General features: G+C 37.5%; 1 protein-coding gene across 2 annotated transcripts in view; it reads left to right on the forward strand.

Moving 5' to 3' along the window:
* The window catches only part of FAM3C (FAM3 metabolism regulating signaling molecule C), a 30,060-nt gene that overhangs the window by 4,163 nt on the left and 4,587 nt on the right, over positions 1-21,310 (forward strand). The window contains exons 2-8 of one of the 2 annotated variants that reach the window (XM_048065696.2): positions 9,424-9,484; positions 12,060-12,164; positions 13,283-13,312; positions 13,501-13,624; positions 18,809-18,867; positions 20,207-20,257; positions 20,727-20,811. In XM_048065696.2, the coding sequence (XP_047921653.1) occupies positions 9,472-9,484; positions 12,060-12,164; positions 13,283-13,312; positions 13,501-13,624; positions 18,809-18,867; positions 20,207-20,257; positions 20,727-20,811 (467 nt within the window). In that variant the 5' untranslated portion in view covers positions 9,424-9,471. Of the gene's footprint in view, positions 1-9,423; positions 9,485-12,059; positions 12,165-13,282; positions 13,313-13,500; positions 13,625-17,610; positions 17,796-18,808; positions 18,868-20,206; positions 20,258-20,726; positions 20,812-21,310 lie in introns of those variants that run through there. The other variant, XM_048065697.2, reaches the window with a different exon arrangement.

A 21,310-nucleotide genomic window follows, 5' to 3' on the forward strand; every position in this document is an offset into this window, starting at 1 on the left:
TCTAAGTGCGCCATGCGGAGGGGTGGTGGCTGTTGGTCACCGGCAGCAGTCAGACATCTCCCATACGAGATACCACCGTGTGAGGCCCTGTAGGCCTACTGTGACCCCTCTGCGTGTTAGCCCTGCTGTGCTGCACCTTCTCCCCAGAGCCCACGCATGATGCTTTCTCTGCAGGGTGCTCCCCTCAGCCAGTGGCAAAGGGCCGAAGCCAGTGCAGCCTTGTGTGGCAGGTGAGGGGATGAGAAGGGCCTCTGCGGTGGAGCAGGGGTTTATTTATCCCGTAGAGGAAGAGGAGGGAGAGATACCGTCAGCACTTTGGGCCGTGGCAGTCACTGTGGAGTGCTTTCCTCAGACAGGTCCCAGCTTTCTACTGAGCAAAGGTTAAAACTCTTCTCCAACATCCAGCCTCCTCAGATCATGCTGACCTTTCACTAAAGGAGCTTAAATGATTAGTAGTATCTTTTTTTTTTTGTCTTTTCTTGTGTCAGCAGCATTGTGGTAGTGTCCCTTGCTGCTGTCATTACCCTTGGTACTGTCTGCCTCGTGAAATATTTAGGAGCTCCCTGTATGGCTCTGTCTGCAGCGTCGATGTGCAGCTCCGTGGTGAGGTCGTTGTGGTATTCTGTGCAGTATATGAATCTCGCTCATAAGATGATGATATCATTCTGGCATCTTAAAGTTACTGTCTAGAATTGGTTGTGCTTGGGAGAATAATAATGTGGAGGAACAGACAGTCATTCTGCAGTGAATTTGGACCTATAGAGGAAGTATTTGTAATGTTCCTTTTCTGTTCTGCTTTCTTGTTAGCTCTGTTCAAAACAGGCCCCAGTGTGAAGTGACGTGCTGTAACCATAGCCTCAGATGCATTTCTGTGGCGGTCTTGTGTGGTTATATGAACTCGTAGTATTCATCTGTATGAGATTTTTTTTTTTCAGACCCATAACCTTTCTGTATGGAAGTGCTGTTGAGAGTCCTCCTACATGGCAGGGTGTTGTGTAGTAGTGATGCATTATTCTGACAAAAGACTTGATACATTTTTTTTTTTTTTTAATTGGAAGGAAGATGTGGAAGCCATACATTTGAAACATCTACTGTGTTATGGCAACACGTTGTCTCCAGTGAGACCTGGTGATCTGATAGAAGCTTTGCAATGCTTTATTTACTCATTGCAGTTGTGGAAAGATTGTACTTATTTTGTTGTCTTATGAAATCAAGGTGGTAATTTGTTTCTTAAAAAAAGACAAAGCCAAAAAAAACAACAAATCAGTGGTTTTGGACTTTTTTAAATGGTAATTGCAGCAGTTTTTCAGTTACAGAATAGTGTGTTTGTTATTTGAGAGAAGAAAATGTTAAAACTCACCTTCTCTCTTTTAACTCCGCTCTGAGATTTACACACTTCTCTGTGATGAAGTTTGAAAGGAAGTGAGTGAATGAGGCTCATCAATTTGTCCTTGACAACTTTATCTGAATTTCTCTATGTAATTTTATCCAATCCTTCGAAATACAAGGGCTAAGATTCTCTTTAATGGGTACATCAGCAGCTCAGGGACAGTTGACTTTCTTGTGTTTAAATAGGATGGCTTTTAGGGACCATAACTAAAACCCCATTAAATATATATGTATATGGACCAGTAAATTTTGTGTAATATTTGGAAAGCGACTTCAAAGCACAGATTAAGAATAGTCAGTTCTTAGTGCTCTGGAAACAGATTGTTTTATGAGGTTCTTTTTCTTTTAATTTCAAGAGGAAAGTGGGTTGAGTTTCATACTTAGTGGGAAGAGTGCCGTAGTACTTTTATCTTAGGCTTCCCAGGGTTCAGGAGATTTTTTTCTGTTTGAGACTTGAAGTTTGTGTGTTGCCTAAGGTACGTGGAAGTACTGCATTGATGCCACCAGCAGAAGAAGCTTGCATGGTCAGTAATTTGGCACCTCCTTTAGGAAGTGTTTGTTTTGCACATCAGGTATCAAAACACTCCTGCAGAGTCATGTTTCTTCTCATGTATATTTCCTTTCTTAGAAGCGAAACCACACACGAGTATTTGCAACATAGGTAACTCTGCTACTTTTGCATGTCCTGTTTTTAATTTTGGAGTAAGTTCTGGCTTCATTTGCTAAACTTGTCTGGGTTTCATTTGCAGTTGGCAGAAGTAAAGTAAAATCTTGTTTTAACAACCAAACGTTTTGGGTCTAATTCAGTGTTGTCAGGATACCAATTTGAATCTTATGTGCATATGGAAGAATACAATTAAGATGGTGTCTTTTTTTTTTGTAGGAAAAGTTAATATTTTTGTACATAACTGCACTTTGTGGTAGTTTTTGTCTCTAAGGAGAAAAAAAAAATATATCCACAAGTCCATAAGGGTATTCTGTGTAGACAAACCTTTTGCCAGTGTCGAGTTCTGCCATAACCGTGAAGAATTCCTATGAATGTAGGAGTGACTGTAGGGGGAAAAAAGAAACTCAGAACAGAGATTGTGTTATCAGAAGACACAAATGGTGCATGATTATACAGTAAAATTGAAACTCAGTAGTCACTTATTGAAGATATAATGCTTTTCAATGTCTGCCACTCAGTGCTCTAAGTTCAGTTTCAAATTCATTTAATTTTGTAAAGGTGGCAGAAAAGCTGTTCTTATTCTAGCAGAAGGATAAGCAATCATCTTGGTAAGGAAATGCATCTTGTACTTAAATACAACTTATCATACTAGAAGCTTGGATTTAGAAGCTCCAATTTAGACTTGGAATGATTTCTACAGTCTCAGCTGTTTGGTCCGTGGCATATAATTCAGGTTGGCTCAACCACTGGTTTAAAACCAGAGCTCAGATAAGAATAGCTAACGCTATCCCTGAAATATCTGATTCACTGTGTAATTCACTGTATAATTTTGGGTAGAAAACCACCACTGTTCTGAACTGCTTGAAGACAGCAGACTGAAATACCTATTAACAGAGGCTGGATTAAACAAAATGTTGTTTCACTGGTTGAATTTTGCCAGGTATGAAAAGGCAAAATTGCTTTCTTTTATTTTTTCTGACAGAAAAGACATGCCTCTGCTGAGCACTGAGGAAGGCGGTGTGCTGCAAAAAGCAAACACTATCCTAATCTAGTTGTGGCTCAGAAACAAAAACTGCTCAAGCCTTTTTTTTTTTCCTTTAGTACTAATCAATTTTGAAAGCTTATCTAATTGTTGTTCAGTGTACTTGGTAACACTATAGATAGCATTGAGATATGCTTGGTAATGCTCTGCATATTGACAGATGTAGTAGATAAAAAGAGGGATAATGTTATTTGACCATTTTCAAAAATTTACAGTCTTCTAAGTACTGTTTAGGGGAGAAAAAATCCATCTGAATTTAATTCAAAGCATCTCAAGCTGATACACATTTAGTATTACTTAAATCTGTGTGCAGATTTGAGTATAATCGGATAGAAATATGGGGGCGATAGTGAAGGGGACATTAACTCATGCCTCATGGACTACATCGGTTACGAAAGCCTTTCTCAGTTCTCTGGAGTTTTGTGATGATTCACAATCGTCTTTTCGTTTCTTGTTTATCCTTGTAGTTAGGACTTCTTTTTAATCATTTTGTCTACAATTAAGCAGACAGCAGTCGGTGGATATTAAGAACACAGACCATCTTAGCATCTATTAAAATAGTTTTTAAGTTCTACCTTGGCGGCAAGAGACAAGGGTGCCTGTTCAGTATTCCTCTTTGCTGTCATGCTTCCTCGCAAAGCAAACCTGATTCTTTTAGCCTTTTAGTTGTTTTATTTAGGTCATGTAACTGTTATCTAGACTCTTCCCATTTGGGGATTATGCTTTAAGATAAATTTAGAAAAAAATACATACGGGGTCTCAATGAAAAGTCTAGATGGCGTGTAGGCACAGCACAATAATCGCTTTTTGTTTAGCACACAGCAGTCCTGCTGGTACAGTTCGCAACAAGCAGTTCTGTTTTTGCAGCAGTCCCACATCATTGACCCTAATATTAGTTCCCTAAATGACCCTAATATTAGTTCCCTAAATGACCCTAATATTAGTTCCCTCAGATCCTTTTCTTTACTGCTGCCCGTTTAGTTGCACTCAATATCCTTTGTGAAGTGTATTGCTTTCTGCGTTGTTAAATACCACTGCTGATTTATTTGGACCTTTTTCTAATCAACTATGCTCAGAATTCAAAATTATCATGACCTTCTAAATTCTTGCTTCTCATCTCTGTTTTCATGTGTCTTTCATAAATATCTACACGCTTTATCAAATTGCTAATGGAAATGGGAATGAAGTAGACTGATTTGTTTGATATTATTCATAAAAAAAACATTTATTGCAATCCTTTTTAAAACAAACAAACAAAAACAAGATTTAAAAACAGCAGTAGACTGCAAGTGGCCAAAGCTTTAAAACACAGTAAGTAGGGCAGAGGCTGTGCCCAAATGTGCCCTGCGTCATGTGCTCCACAGCACTTGTCTCTGGGCAAGAGCATTGAGCAAGGCTGATAAAGAATTGACCAGACTGAAATGAATTCATCTCAGTACAGAAATCTGGACTTCATTCAGTGTTGTGTCAGTGTGCCTCTATGTGTTTGTTCATATTTTAATGACTACTGTACTCAACGCTATTTCCTCTTACAGCCTGATTCTTGGAAGAAAACAGCTTGCTTGATATGATTATCATATCTAATACATGAACACAGAAAGAACCCAATTTGCATGTTGGAAACTGTATATCAGCTAATAAAGCACGATGACAATTTGTTTGGCGGGAATATAAGCTGATCGTTTTCCTAAATGAAGTTATATTATAACCTCCACGTGTGAAGTATCTGGCAGACTTTCCTCAAGAGAGGCATGTTACTTCTAAAAGCAGCTATCTGCTGCTCTACTGATTGAAGCTAGCGTTATTATATAAAAGCATACATGCAGTAGCTATGTCGATACGTATTCTGAGTTCATCGGATTTGCATTGCGTCTGTCATCCCCACACAAGTTAATCAAGCAGTGGAGCAGCAAACCAGAAATCCACTGAAGGCTGAAACCAAGTGAGTGGTAAAATAAAATGAAGTCGGTGAAGACACTTTTCTCTCTTCCTTTTTTCTGTAAGCTGCTGTTTTGTGTTTGTTTCTTATGTTAAGCTTTGTCTAGCGTTTTTTTGCTGCTGTAGAGTGTGCTGCTTGGAAAGGCTTTGGCACTGGAAATCACAACATCTGGAAATTGCCCCTGCCGTGGGTCAAAGCGCAATCCACAAGGATGGGTGGAGGAGAAAAAAGCAACCAGTAACCTCAGCTCCCAACTGTCTTTCCACATATCCACTCCCTAGTACTTTGCAGCCAGAATAAATAGCTCTTTTCTGCATGGGTGGACATGCAGCTCCATGCAGCGAGCTGGTCAACGAAATGCCGGCATTCAGAAAAGATTTATAGCCTGTAACTTCTCAGCTTCTCCAGTTCAGTGAGCTGTCTATCTTCTTCTTCCTATTCTAGAGGGGTTGAGTTAGCCGTGTGCTGCTCTGTACTGAAGGAAGAGGTTTCTAAACTCACAAATACGGCAACTTCCTGCCCAGTTGCTGTTTCTATGCTACTTTTTTCAGTGAGCACATCATACCCTGCTAGTTCAGGGAGAAATTTTGAATCAGTTTAACAAAGCATTCCCTTCTTATGTTTTGTACCATTCAGTATTTCACCTTTACATGCTGGATTTTTATCCTCATAGCCATGCTGACTCCCTGGTTTGGGCTGAAGTTTAATGTCATCTAGACCTTACAAGAGGAAAGTCTTCAACACATACGGTTGTTGTGAAGAGATGACACATCTGCACCCTTAGTGCTGAGTGGGATCATAGGAAAAGGACAGCGTGTTCCTCTGGCCTCATTACAAGTTGCACAGGATTCCTTTTGATAAAGTAGGAATATTAGAAATTTAGTGGAATATGGGAAAATGGCAGTGGTGCTCATCTTGTGTGTCAAGTACAGAGATGTGGCTGTGCCGCTTATAACTAGAATTTATTCTTAAAGAACATCTGGATGGAAGATTTAAGCATGCAGTTCTTACTCCTTCTTCCAATATACCATCCTGGGAAATAATAACTTCCTTTCTCATGAAGCAGAGAAAAATCACCATCTGAAAGCACTGGTTTTACGTTCTTCTATGGATAGCTTTTTATTTCAGGAACCTCGGTACTGCATGTAAAGGATTTGTTGGTGTCTTTCCACCATCCCAGTTTTGTACCTTGCCTGATGGACTGCTAATTTCTGCACTGAGGAAACAATCTGAAGAAAAACAAATTCCATGTTTCACAGTCATGCACATCCCCAAACCCCTGTTTTTGTGACTTAGAGCTGTTGATCCCTTCTGTTGCCTGTTTCACGGTGCTCCCCTGGCTCTCATGTCTGTAAAGGGATCTGCTTTACTCATCCGCCTGTGCATCCTCATGTAGGCTGCACCTCCTGGGTGCTAAACGTGGTAAATAAGGGCCTTGTTAGCTGCCCAACAGAAGTAAATCCTGTTGACATAGTAACAAAGTGGTTACTTATCTTCTGGCCTTACAAATGTCTGATAATATATTTGGGTTGTAATTTTACTGACCCTGCTTGATTGGGATGTTATGTCAAAGAGGACAAAAATAGTGGTGGTGTTTTTTCGTTTGTTTTGCTGGTGGTAGCTTTTTAGCTAATTTCTAAAGCATTTGTAAGAATGTTGTTGCTGCTGGTTTTGTGCATCTGAGTCTGAGCTACTTCATTTTTGGTCTTTTTTCTTTTTTTTATTTTAAAGTAAATTAAGCACTATGAGAAATTCTTAAATTGTTTTTTTTTATCATTTCTGAATTCCAATTATGAGGTCTAATACCAAAGACGTGAAGTGATGGTCTATGGGCATTCATAAATGGCTAATAGACTGTTCTTTAATTAAAAAACGTGGTAAGATAATATTGTATTGGAAAAGGTCATTTTGTTCATCTCTTGCACTTGGAAAATGCTGTGCAACGTATGTCTGTACTGTAGTGTCCCTGTATTTATTCTGTAGATCAAACCCCATCACTTTTTGGAATAATATATTCTATGCTGTCATTTAGGAAAAAGAGTATCTATGTAACTTAAATTCCTTTCAAGTTACGGCATAATCTATGAAAAATGAAAAGAGGAAACTATATTTTCACTGCTGACTTAAAACAGTATTGTGGTTATTCAAACTACAGACAGTGTTTACTTTAATGTTGATAAATTTTCGGGGGGGGGAGGGCGCGCAAGAAGAGAGCTTAGAATAATTCTGTAGGTGAACTTTTAAATAAGTTTCTTATATCAGTTGGGCCCTGATTGTAATCATTTGTTTCGTTGCTTGAAGGTGTTTGTCTAACAACAGTGCAACATCACTGCAGAAAATGGAAGCAAGATGTATGTCGTGGATTGTGCTTGTGCAGGCCTGTAGAAGTAAGGCATTGTATATCGTATGTAAAATGCCCCGCCATGGTTCTTTATACCTTCTTATACGATAAGTCTTCCACTGAAAGAAGATACAGTGGCTGTAGAATATAGAATATATGTGGACATAAATAAAATGGATGTACTGTGTCCATAATATGCTATGAAATTTCCCTTGTAGTATAACCTTAGTATTCAGATACTTGTCTGCTCTTCAGTTTTTACACTGATATTTATGTTTCAAATTCTCATGGAGTAGAAATATTTCTATACTTGTATTTGATCTCTAATGTTTTTTCTCTGCTGAGCTGTTTTTTTTAATTATTTTGTAACTAGTACATCGTAATGATGGTGTTTTTGGCAAAGAGGATCTGGACACCAATGATTGAACTTACAGATTCTGATTTAAGTGAAAGCGAAAAGTGTTTATATAATATCAGGTTTTCCTCCCTGGCCTAGACTCTGAGAACTATGTTTGGTTTTGGTGATCTTCTCAAATGATTTGTGTTTCCTGACTTCTAGTCTTAGTGTTTCAAATAATTTCTAAAGATAGTATTTTTGATGGTATTCAGAATGACGATATAGGAGCACAGAGCATTAGGGCTACTGCAGGTTTTGTGATAGGTGGGTGTGGGACGGCTACTTCAAATAAAATGATGATTTCTTACATGTTTTCAAGTTCAGCCTTAGTGTAGGTGATCCAACATCATCACTGAATGGCAATAGTTATTTACTGCAGTAAGTGCAATCACTTATGCGGTAAAATGCAAATTTAGAAGTAGATTTTCTTTACTATTACAGAATGTTCCTTGTCCGAATGCCTCATGTATTTCTGAAAGTAACCAAGAGCTCTCCTTGCTTATGATCATAGTAACAGAGGAGATGGAGTACACTACTCGAACTGTTCTGCTTCCAACCAAAATCTTACTTTGGTTCATTAAAAAATAAATGTTTACATGCTTAAACTATCTAAATATTGTAAAAGGAATTGCAGTGTTTCTAATGGACCTGTGGTAGGTTACCATGAAAGACCACAAGACCATATGGTGTTTGCCATACCTGCTTTGCTTGGATACCACGTCAGTGCCGGGGGTGCCCAGTGATCAGCTGCTTTGCTTTGTGCTTCTCGAGTCGGGAGTAAGGGGAGACTTGGCAGAAGGTGTCCCGACTCAGTGCGTTTTGGGCGTGGTGTGGCCAAGAACAGTGTCATCGTACAGAGCCAGCAGCAGCGGTCTTGTAGGCAGAGCCCAAGGGATGCTGAGGAGGAGGAGGAGGTGGTGGTAGCCTTTGAGGAAGGCCTGTGTAGGTTGTGGCACCTTTGACTTCATGCAGTGTCAAGCTCTTCTAACAAGACACTTTTGAGTGTTCACATGGCTTTTGCTCCTAGGCAATGATTTTTAGTTTACCCTGAAATAGTCAATTCTAGCGTTGTTGCTTCTGCTACCGTTGGCCATAACGTGAATCTCCTGGATGCTGCTATGAGTGACAGATGTGTTATTGCATTTCTGTAATACAAGGATCTCGCAGTTCCATTGAATGCTTTATCCCAAAGAACAAAGTGCTTATATCTTTTCTCTCCAAGGTATGGTTTATTATGTTAGGTTACCAAATAGCAACTTAACATCCAAAAGTCAATAGGATTTTGGAGCAATGCAGATAAATTGCTGGCTTTTAACACATAGCTTTAAGAAATCAAAGACTGCTTAGAAAGAGCTCTGTTAAATACTTATGCCATAGATTAAAGGGTTGAAAGTGAATGGAATTTGTAGTAGATTTGATTAAATGAAAGTAATAGTTTTTAAGATGTCTTGTTTCATGGAGTAACAAATGAAAGTGATACATCAGAGATCCATCATGAATCTTCTTTCCTTTACTGTTAGTGTGAAGAGTTAACTATTTTGTACAATCATCACTACTGGCTAGAAAATCCACGGTGTTTTTACAGTTAACTCATCACAGAAGTGCTAATTTGACTAATTACAATGGTGTGCCTTTTTCCCCCCCATAGGTGGCTTTTTTTAATGCAGTAGTGTTGTTTCCTGGCTGAAGATTAAAGATGAGAATAGCAGGTAAGCACACACACTGAAATTGGGCTTTTGTCATTTGTGAAACAATCTGTAGACAGCATTAACAAGTTGTGATGGTAATATAAGGTTTTAAAGTAAACATAACTGGCAGAACAAGCATTGCTATTCTGTTTAACTGGAACCTGCTTTGGAATTTGGGATAGTCTCAGAGCAAACAGCTGGTTACAACACTTCCTTCAGCTGATCTGCAGTGGCAGTTTAAGATATCATGACTTGATCTACTTTGGCTGCTAACTGTAAGATGGTGAAGGAACAAGGAAATGGTCAATTGATGGCTTAAGCAATTTCTTCTCGGCCCCACACTGCAACCAAAAGTTCCATGCACTTCTATAATATAGTGTCTTCCTGAATGGTGATAGGGAGGTTGAAAGCTATAAAAAGCCTTTAGTAGAGGTATGTTACTTCAGTACAGTGTTTGAGAAACTGATTTGACTTGACAGAAGGTGCAGCGGTTATTAAAAAATAATACTATAAGAAAATATTGTTTTAGACACTTTCTTGCAGTTGAATAGCCTGCTACATTTGTGTGGCAACTGAGCAGGTTTGGCATTCTGATGCACTGCACTTTAATCAAAAGTGGTAGTGGTAGTTGCAGAAGGATCAGCTTTTGGCTTTCCTAGGAGACAGTGACATCCTCTTTTCCAAGAGCGTTGCACGTTAGCGTTATTGATGAATTAAACTACTCCTGATTTTTAAGGTTGTTGTTAGTCAATGTACTTATGGAATATCAGTAAGTATAACTGTGAGCAACCTGTTAAAGCAAAGCTGATAAAGAACTGGGAGAATGCTGTGATTTTTAGAAGATTGCCAAATCACCTGGAAGGTGGTTGACTTTCCCCAACCTCTTTTTGTCTTCCAGCTAACTACTTCTGTCACTAAAACCTACAGACAAAAAGTTATGGTGGTTCATACAGAATGTTTAACCTGTAGCAAACAGGCTTGTTTTGGTTCAAATACTACACAAATATTCAAGGAGATTTCTTGCCTCCCACTTAGAGGGAGCACTTAAAATTCAGTTGAAGGGGTCAGAATATAGGTGGAGAGGAGGGTTAGTGCTCATACTGAGTACTTGTTCATCTCGCCTACTATCTGCTGAAACAACATGCTTTTCAAGTACCACTTGCTGTGTGACTCATTCCAAAATCTGGTACCATCTTGTCTTTTTGAGCAAACGTTGCTTTGAAGCCCTTTCTTTTCCACTTCTTAATTTATGTTCAGATCATCTGTTTCCCTTCAAATGCATTTATCTTTGGAGCTCCAGTGTAATGTTTTTAAATTAAGTTTGTATCTGTGTTTTCCTACATAGTAGTATGTATACAGTCACACATGTGAAACGGGAGAGGAAGTCCAAACTGCGAGCAAACAAAAGTCTTTTTCTTCTTCTATCTCTTCTAGCCTTTGGAAGGATTGATTAACATCTTTCATCCTTCTGAAGAAGGCTGAGTAATCTATCTATTTTAAGCTTTTCTAAACAGCCTAATCTAAGATTGCAGGAGTGCATGTTTTTTTTTCTGAACAGTTTATTTGGATGGCCATCTGAGAAACAAGTGTGCTGTAGTGTTGCTTCTTTCAAACAGTTTGACATACCGAGGTGAGACAGGAAGGTGAGATTGAGCAGACGCTTCCTCACCTAACTTCTCTGACAGTCATTAATTTACGAGAATATAAAAACAGAATATTTTTTTAAAATATATTGAAAATGATGTTAGAAAATGGCAGAGTTCCATTTCAGATTTAAATTGCTCTGGTTGTGTGCTTCCAGTTCTTTTTCTTGGAGGTGGCTTGACTGTTCAGCAATGGAGTAAGTTAAGCTTGTTAAAATTTCAAGCCATCTGAGACCATAACATATTAAAAGGGGCAGGGGTGAGGAACTGCTTTTTGTTACTTTTTAAATTAGATCTTCAAAGTTTTCTAACTCTTGTCGAAGGCCTGTAATTTATTTTCTTATTATTTTTATGTAATGCTCAGACCTGACTGACCAAAGGAGACAAGCTACGTTATATCAGCAGATCCCTAATCACTCAGTCTGGTTTATCTGTTAAAACTGAGGTATCTCAGTCTGAGGGGGAAAAAAAGAAAGGGAGTATTCATGAACAGTGAGAAACAGATACAGAGGACTAAGAACAGGGAAGTGGGATGGAGAGGGCAGGACTTTCCACTTGGACAGCAGCCACTAAAATCAGTGAAGTTCATCTTGTTAAGCTGGGTTTCCACAGAAAAGTATGTGGTTTCTCCTGGCTGCTGAGGTGTGTTGGTAAACCGTGATGTCAGAGAAGCATGAAGCTTGGAGAAAGAACAAGGTGAGTTTTCATGGCTGAGAGCATGGTACATCTGTTATAGCAACCTGGTGAAGTGGCTCAGCTGCATCCTACATCGCGATGTTGTTTTTTGTGCAGATTACTGTTCGGTGAGTCCACAATTCCTCATTGTGTTTCTGAGTTCCTCTTGATGTCACGCTATACAAATTTTTCGTGTAGTTGATTTTGACAAACTTAATCTTATCGCTTACAGATTAATTTTTGTTAAAACTGTTTTTTTTTCCTCCACTTCTGAATAGGTGCTGCAAAGTTGGTGGTAGTTGTAGCAATATTTTTATTGACATTTTATGTCATATCTCAAGTGTTTGAAATAAAAATGGAAGCAAACTTAGGACACATATTTGGTAAGTGATAAGTCACTGTTTTCTGCAAACATCTGTTAATATTTATTTGAGCCGTAATCAAGAATAGCATATTATTTTACTGTAAGCTTGACTTAAGCTCTTATGAATTTTGTGATTTTAATACTATTGCCCCTATGAAATATTTAACCTACTTCATTAATCAGTTTGATTCTCTCACCTTCCAAGTATGCATTCGTTTTTACCATTTTTTTTTTTCTTCTTGCTGGTAATTACAGTCATAGTCCGGGTTTGTAAACTCTGTGACTTGAATGATGTCTCTGGAATTCTACACTCTGCCTTTCTGTTGCTTAAGCACTTTAAAATTCTGTGCTTTGGGTGGGATTTTTTTGTTTGCATAGTTACACTGCCATGTGCAATAATCAAAACATTTCAGATGTGCTGAGTTCTGTGCAGAAAATAATTACCAGCTTAGATGACGTAAAATTCAAGGTATATGTTTTGAACCAACTTTATCTTGAAAGGGACTTTTCATTTTGGGCACATGGATAGGGTTCATGTTGTTTAACTCAGCTTACTGCAGTGTGGGCATACATCTGAACCAGTCACCAGTGGCATCATTAATAATTATTGAAGAGAGGTGTCTTTGCATATTACAGATGAACTGTAGGTATGTGTGATGTCACTTGTCCTTCCCCATCCTGAGAAAGGGAGTCATGAACGATAGGGTTCAAATACACCTAAACTGCAGAGTTCCAGGGTTGAATGAAAGGAATCACATCCTTGTGAAGGTTCTGATTTGTAGCACTTATTTTTGACAGGCTCAAATTCTGTTGTAAGACAGGAATTAATTTCACTTCAGCACCCACACCTCCACAGATCCCTGGTTGTTTTGAATTTTTATCTCCATGTTTTTTTATTTTAATCAGCGATCCGTAAATTAAGATAGTTCTTCTAAACATGTTCCCTGACTATTTTCATTTTTCTGCCATGTAAAGATTAATGTTTTTTACATTGTAGCCTAGTGTTCATATGTATTTGATACTTTATTTCAACCAATCTATTTTTATAGAAGCATTGAAAGGTTTTAAATTTATAGGATATTTTATAGCAGATGACATTTTAATAGTAACATCTTGTAAAACTCTTTTGCTTTTCAGCTAGATCAGCATTGGATGCAGCTGCACGCTGTGAGTATTCATATGCATGTGTTACTGCTGTGACTTGCTTTCACTAATAGTAGAAAGAATGTTGAATTTTCATAGTTTGGAAAGTCTTAATTACACTTTAAATGCAATCAGAAAGTAATTTTCCTCTTTCCCTGATTTTCCTAAATTCCTGGTTTTCTCTAAAATCCTGTTTTATTTCCTTTTGAAAGCCACAAAACCTCCAAGATACAAATGTGGGATCTCTAAAGCTTGTCCTGAAAAACATTTTGCGTTCAAAATGGCAAGTGGAGCAGCAAATGTAGTTGGACCTAAAATTTGCGTAGAAGATAACATGTAAGTACTTTTACCTGTTGTCTTAAAATATCTCTTTCAACTGCTGCCTTGGATTGCTTTGTGCACAGAATTGTTGATTTAAATGATTCTTTGTAGATTTTGTTTTGTCTACAGTATGACCACATGAAAAAATTATACTTCATTATAACTTAATCTGTGATGAAACGTATTTAATACTCTGCAGTAAATGCTGAGATGTATGCAATTTTAATGCATGCAAGATAGCTAACAGTTTATTTTAGGTTTAGAGGCTTTTGGAGTAGTGAGACTTTATGCAGTCAGATACAGTTTTTCCTCCAAGTAACTTGTTCTTGTGTCTGTAATTGTAATTCAGTGCACAACTGTTGTCTTAAGTAATTACTTTTGATACTTCTAATTGAATGTAATCAGCTAAAACTGCTGTGGATTGTCTTTTGCCAGTCATTTTTTTAAAGTATCTGTTTACATTGTACCAGTGACAGAACATATTTTCAACTTTTCTTTATCATATTTCTTCAAAAGGAAAAAATATTTTAATGATTGGTAGTTAGTTGACATCAGCACAATTAAGTAAATAAACTGTAAAATTGAACTGTGAAATGAATCATAGAATCATTTACGATCTTGAAGGTCTTTTTCAACCTCAAATCCAACCATCAACCTGAGCAACCAAGCCCATCGCTAAACCATGTACCGTAGTACCATGTTCATATTTCTCTCAAGTACCTCCAGGGATGGGAAGCCTAGAACTTCTCTGGACATCCCATTCTAATGCTTGACAACCCTTTCCCTAAAGAAATTCTTTCTAATGTCTAATCTAAACCTCCTCTGGTGGAACTTGCGACTGTTTCCTTGTGTCCTATTGCTTGTCACTTGAAAAAAAGACCGACATCCTCCTCACTGCAGCCTCTTTTCAAGTAGTTGCAGGGAGTGATGAGGTCTCCCCTTGGCCTCCTCTTCTCCAGACTAAAGAACCTCAATTCCCTCAGCCCACTCCGCGTAAGTCTTTGGTTTCTACTCCCTTCACCAGCTTCATTGTTCTTCTCTGCACACACTTAAACAACTCAATATCCTTCTTGTAGTGAGTGGCCCAACGCAGAACACAGTACTCAAGGTACGATCTCACCAGAGCCAAGTACAAAGGGACAGTTACTTCCCTGGTCCTGCTGGCATTTCTGATGAAGGCCAGGATGCTGTTGGCCTTCTTGACCACCTGGGCACGCTGCTGGCCCATGTTCAGCTGGCTGTCGAGCAGCACCCCCAGGTCCTACTCTGCCAGGCAACTTTCCAGCCACTCTTTCCCAAGCCTGTACCACTGCATGGGCTTGTTGTGCCCCAGGTGCAGGACCTGGCACTTAGCCTTGTTGAAGAAAGGAACTGTTTGAAAAATTATTCAAGCCCTGTATTTCTAATAACAGTATTTTTAACACAATATTGTTAACAATATTATGTCTAGAGTATTTAACTGAATAACTTTCAGTAATCCTCATAACTAGAATGTTAATGTTTATTTTTAGGCTGTTTCTTTGCTCTTAGGTTGCTACTGCTCATTGTCACCCACAGCATGCCATTTTGTATGATATAATCTATCCACTCAATTTTGAATGTCATGTGGCAGAAAAGACATGCTGTTAGCATAGTCAGAAGTAATAGATACATTTTTTTAAGAATCAGCCTTTGCCTTCCATCTACATTTAAACTAATCTAGTTTAGCTGTTTCTCAGCCCATGCTATGTAAGTACAGCGTGGTACAGATAGCACATGCAGCAGTCAGCACTAATTCTAGAGCAAATGGCAACATTTCTGTGAACAGCAAAACTCATAAATAGGATAAATGATCAGTTAATGTTTAGGTCTGTAAGATCTGTAAGTACTGGATTATATTTTCCATCACTTTATTCTCTAATAAAAATAAAACTTAAAAAATATTTTTATGTGATCTAAAAAACTATTTCTGGCTGCTCGGTTCTCTTCATTCATAGCATTCGTTCCCTTTACAGCCTTGGAAAATCTTATCCAGTCTCCCTGCAGAGAGATTTTTTGTTCATGTTCCAAAATTTGCCAGCATCTCAGCCTGGTTGCTAGGAAGCTTAATATCTGCAAAGATTTAGGATGATTCACTGATGAAAAGTTATGAGACTGCAAGTAGTATTTTAACATCAGGACTGTAGGCTTTTTAAGTGTCTTGCTTACTGGTTAACTAAGGAGAGATTGTTGTTCGTGTCCCCCCAGAAATAAGAATATTTCATTGAAGCAAGTGATGAAAAGTAGTGACTGTCAAGAAATCCTCTGTTCTTTTAATATTAGTGCACAACTTAATGCACAACTATTGGGGTCTTAAGTTCTGTTTCAATTGGCAAAAAGCTTTGCTAATTCCTTGTGAGGAGGACTCTTAATGTATATTGAAGTGTCCATCAGCAGAATTGATTAATTTTATATGATCTCCTCCTTTGTTCATAATGCATTTGATTTCTCTTTCAAAAGCTGACATCATTTCTTGATTGTGAGTTTTCGGAAGAATTCTAAAACTGATAAACTACTGCCCTCCTGTGAGAAAGCATTCACATTACACCCACTAGTATTTGTGACAGCACACAAGCTATCTCAGGTGTGTAAAGTAGTGTCTCAGAACTGTGAAGGGACTTATTTTATTTTTAATAGCTCTTTTTTTAGTGATGTTTTTTGACAATCCTGCAAAACATGTTTTTCTGGTTAAGTCAGGATTGCTGAATTTTTCTTGATATTCTTCTTTGTGCTTCCAAGATGAGGAAGCAGGAACAAGGTTTCATAAATTGTTCATAATGTTTACAGTGTAAGTTTTTGCTCGGTATTAAACAAGGGTGTCATTTAATTTGGCAGTACTGGAACTACTGGTATAATTTGCAGTGCATTTAAGTGCTCGGTGTTTCCTTTTTATTGTATAGGTATTTTGGACTGCGGTGGGAACTCTGGTCTGTAGAATTTCAGTTATGGTCTTGCTTTTCTGTATTGGAAGGGCATAATCCAAACTAGAAAACAATATACTGTAGTCATTGTCAAAATATTAAATATTGTGGTTGCTATGTGATGGGTTTAGAAGGAGCAAGTTATACCTCTTTACTAGCAACTTCTCCATACAGTTTTTCTTCTGTAAAGAAGCCAGTTCCATATTTGTGCTGCAGTAACCTTATAGCAGGATGTTACAGCATCCACCTTTAATAATTATTTTACTTCTGGTATTCATATTTGCAGGATTTTTTTGTTATCTGAAGTCCATTATAGCTGTTAGGTGTGTGTGGTTTTTCAGTGCCTAAGTAACCCAGTGTTGGATTTTTTTTGACTTGTGTTTATTTACAGAGAATTGTAGTTAAAAACGAAATGAAGTTCTTACTCTTTTTGGTAAATTAAAGTTCACTAAATCTTCTGTGACCAAAGGAATGCATTCAGAGCTTCACTGGTTTTGTTTTTTGTTTTCAGTCTATTTGCCATCTGTTTCTGTTGCTTAGAATTGATGCCTAGACATGATGTGAAAATGATGTGATCACAGAAGTAATGGTCTTCCAGTGGCTAAAACGCTTCTGGAACTCCCTACTGACCAAAACTGAATTCTGTATTTTAGAAGAAAATTACTAGTCCTCTTCTAATCACAAATGTTTGGCAGATGATATGTTAGAGGGTTGACAGAGGAATATGGAATCTTTCATCTCTGGTTACTACTACTTTAAAACCGAAGTCACCATACGAAGAGTTGCCATTAACTGGTAGTCATTCACTGCCTCTCTGAAATCGCTGATACTGAGTCTGTTCCGGATATGGAGTTGTCTGAATTCGATCTAAATTTTGGCTTGTATCTTCATCCTAAGTGCAACAGACAACATCAGAGAGGAAGGTTCTATCCTTATTTTTTTTAACACAGCATTTCTTGTTTCTGGCTCATGAGTAATGAATTAGTATGGGATGAGTAATGAATCAGTATGGGTTGTTTCAGTGGTGTGTGCAAGGATGCAGTCCTTCTGAAACATAGCTTAGAACAGTTGCTCAGACATGACCTGAAAATCATGTGGTCACAGAAGAAATTACTTGAAAAAAGTTTTGAAGGTAGCAGGGTTGTACAAGCTTGCCAGCCCCTTCTGAGAGCAAGCTGGGGAAGTCAAAGCAACCCTGGTCAGGAAGGAATTGACACATTTGTTAAAGTGTGTTTGGAACTGATGAGGTATGCTCCACTGTGCTTATGCTGAAGTGCTTTCTTAAATCTGAGCTAAAGACTTCTTAACTGTCTTCATAGGGTTTCAATCCTTATTCCTGTTTCTCCTTGCTTATGTTAACGCTTTTACTTCTAGCTTCAAAGTGGTACTGCCAGAATATTTAGGGCTTCTAGGTAGAACAGAGAGTTTCATACAGTGCCAGTGAAAAATAATGAGGTCATCTGTGAGCTTCCTCTAACTGGAGTGGTACCCTCACCATGGCCCAAGGCACCGTAGCTAACAGTCTTAACATTCCCATTAGCTCTTCCTTACAGCTTCCATTTCACAGTGTGTCTGTACTTTCTGAGCTCCTTTTCTGCTCTGGCTTTGGCCAAACAATGTTGTCATAGATTGTGGTGGTTTTGTTGAGATGTCTAATTGTACTCCGAGATTATAGTCAACTTCTGTTTAAAGTCCCATCAATACATTAACTATTTCCATTGGACTTTAGATACTTTTATCTGTTATAGGAAACCTATCTGCTTTGACTTTCTTGTTTAGTAGTGTGATGCTTCAGTATTCATTTTAAATACTTTGGTTCAGTCATTAACGATTTTGAAAGTCATTCACTCATTAACGATTTTGTTCATCATATGCTTAAAAAAAGCTTAAAATGTTGGTTACGTGACTGTGCTAAGCCCCTCAAATTGGTCTTTATGTTTCAGGCTCCTTAACTGCAAGAATTTCCTTAACTGAATTGATAGTGCTTAATTTTTGTTGGCATTTTTAATACACACATACTTTGAGCATTTAATCATCTTTTTTTTCAAGCAAAGTGGTTACAATTAGGGACATTAGATCTGTTGTTCTCAATTCAATGGTTCCATAAGGGCACGTAGGAGATTTTGCTTCATTTAAGTACTCATGGGCACATGGTCTTCAGGTATGTGTATCTTACGATTTAATCGTTCCTATTTAAAATTGAAATACTACATATCAGAAGATTGTCCTGTTACAAATTAAATTGTTTGTTTTGTTTCAGTTTAATGAGTGGAGTTAAAAATAATGTTGGCAGAGGAATAAATGTGGCCTTGGTCAACGGTAAGTGATGTTCTAAGTGAGCAGTGTCTTCATTTTCAAATTCTTCCTGAAATTTAAGGTCTATTAAGGGATGGTGAAAAGGAAAGAGGAGGAGAAGAGGCAGTATTCAGTACTGAGATAATGTCAAATTTTGGCACTTCCACATTTTTTTAGCATACAGTTTGAAAGTAGAAAAACTCAGAGCATTTTTGTGTCTGAAAATGTATAATAATGTGGAGTTCCATCATCGTTATCTTAGTGATACATCAGGTAACTTTCTAACGTACATATAGAATGAAAAAATGGCTCTCTCTCTCTTGATTTTGTATATTGCCACCACTAATAAAATTCTATACACCAAATTCTTCTCTTACTGTTTTCAGTGAAACCTATTTAACAGTGTTACTACATGAAAAAGACAGTTCATTATTTCCTAGTTTGAAACAGTATATTCTATTAGTCCATATATAGAGATCTTGTCCCCAAATACATCCATGTTATATAGTCAGGATTCCGTTAAAAGTTAACAAATTTACCTGTGTGTCAGCTTGAAAGCTGAACTGAACACCAGTACTGACAGTTTTGTCCTTAATATATAGGAAGCAATTTCTTGTAGCAGCGAGATAGTACTTTGTCATTTCACAGCAATATAAATTCATATTATTTTTGGATTGTACTCAGGTTTACGTTTATCTAAAGCATGATTTGAACAATACTCAATCCTATTTTGCCCTCCTAAATTGTCTCAGTCTGTTCAAAAACAAACCTCCCAGTTCTGTATTATATAGCTGCCAGTCTTTCTCATCTTACAGATTTTATATGATGTATCTATTAAAAACAAAACTTTATCTTCCATCAAATACTGACGTTGTAGACAGCACAGTAAAAATGATGATGAATGTATAATACTCGCTTTCTTCTCTATTTGTTCTAGAAGTTTAAATCAGCTAAGTATTTGCAGTTTCTAGCAGAACATGCATTTTGTTCCTGTATGGTACTTCCTGTGTGGTACTAAAAGCAAACTATAACTGCACTATCTCTTTTTTGCAAAAAGAGCCTTTAAAAAAAAAAAAAAGCTAAGTGCATTTTTATTGCTCTTTTTTTGTGTTTTGTTTTTTTTTTTTTGTTCCACTTGAAGTAAAATCAGAAGTTTGCATCTTCTATCTTTTTTCCCCTCTCTTAGCTTTTCACAAATGGCTGTAGAGTTTAAGGAGAAGTCTTCATGAAAGATAGAAGTACTTGATGATTTATGTAGTGTCTTCTTCAGTACTTTCTTTGACAGTCATTAAGAGGAATTGGGCATGTTGTCTGTGAAGTACCTTTGGCTATTTCATTAAACCATATATTTCTTTCTCTTCAGGTAAAACAGGAGAACCATTAGACACTAAATTCTTTGACATGTGGGGAGGAGGTAAGCGCAGTTATCCTAGATGGTTAGAGAGAAACAACCTGACTGTGTGCGTGTGTGTGCACTTGTGTGTGCCCCCTTTAGGGTACGTTTGCTGTGGTGGTTTAAGCTTGACCTCAACCTTAGTAATTGTGAGGAGAATGCAACTTTAGAGAAACACAGATAGTTGGGGATGGGGGAGAGAAGAGGAGCATGGTGCATTTAATCACACCTGCTCATTCTCCTGAGAAGTTCCCACTAGCAGGTACGTCTTTACACAGTATAGATGAAACCCTTTTTATAAAATGAGAGTTCTTCCTTGTGCATTTTATCTTCCTCACACTTACGATCTTGTTATAAATGTATGAGTACAATTATAAATATTAATACTTATTAATTTAGCAATGTCTAAATTAAATAGATGTTGCAGGCTATTAGATTTATATATCTAATGATTGCTGCTTATGATTTTTTTTTTGTTCTCTCTTTCCAGATGTGGCACCATTTATTGAATTTCTTAAGTCTATCCAGGATGGAACCATAGTGTTAATGGGAACATATGATGATGGTGCAACCAAGTATGTCATTGATTTATACAGTTAATATTGCTTAACATTTTAAATGCTGTTTCGTACTTGGGAAAAAAAAAAAGAAAAAAAGAAAAGCATTCTTTATCACACAACCACTTCTGATAAAGCTTTGTTCTTGCAAGATAAGGGATTTGAAACTATGCTTCCAGTTGATTAATTTAATGATGCTGATGTGATATTTACATAGATTTAGTTCTATACTTTCATGATCACTAACAACAAACAGTCTAATATATGTTAAATTAGACATATTAGCAGAAATATCCCAAGTGTTTTCTGCAAATCATAAATGCTGATTTTTTAACCCCTCAGAGAAAAGGTGTTAATGCAACAAGAAGACAGTGTAGGACAAATGTGACATGGCTGAGAGAACACATCCTCTGATGGAAATTGGTCTGTTTCATCCAGTGCTTTTCTCAGAACAACTCCAAGACAGAGTTTGGTAGTTAAAAAATGTGCACAGACCATTGCTACTAAGTCTTACGTG

The sequence above is a fragment of the Anser cygnoides genome, chromosome 1 (assembly GCF_040182565.1).
Source record: "Anser cygnoides isolate HZ-2024a breed goose chromosome 1, Taihu_goose_T2T_genome, whole genome shotgun sequence".
NCBI classification, from domain to species: domain Eukaryota; kingdom Metazoa; phylum Chordata; class Aves; order Anseriformes; family Anatidae; genus Anser; species Anser cygnoides.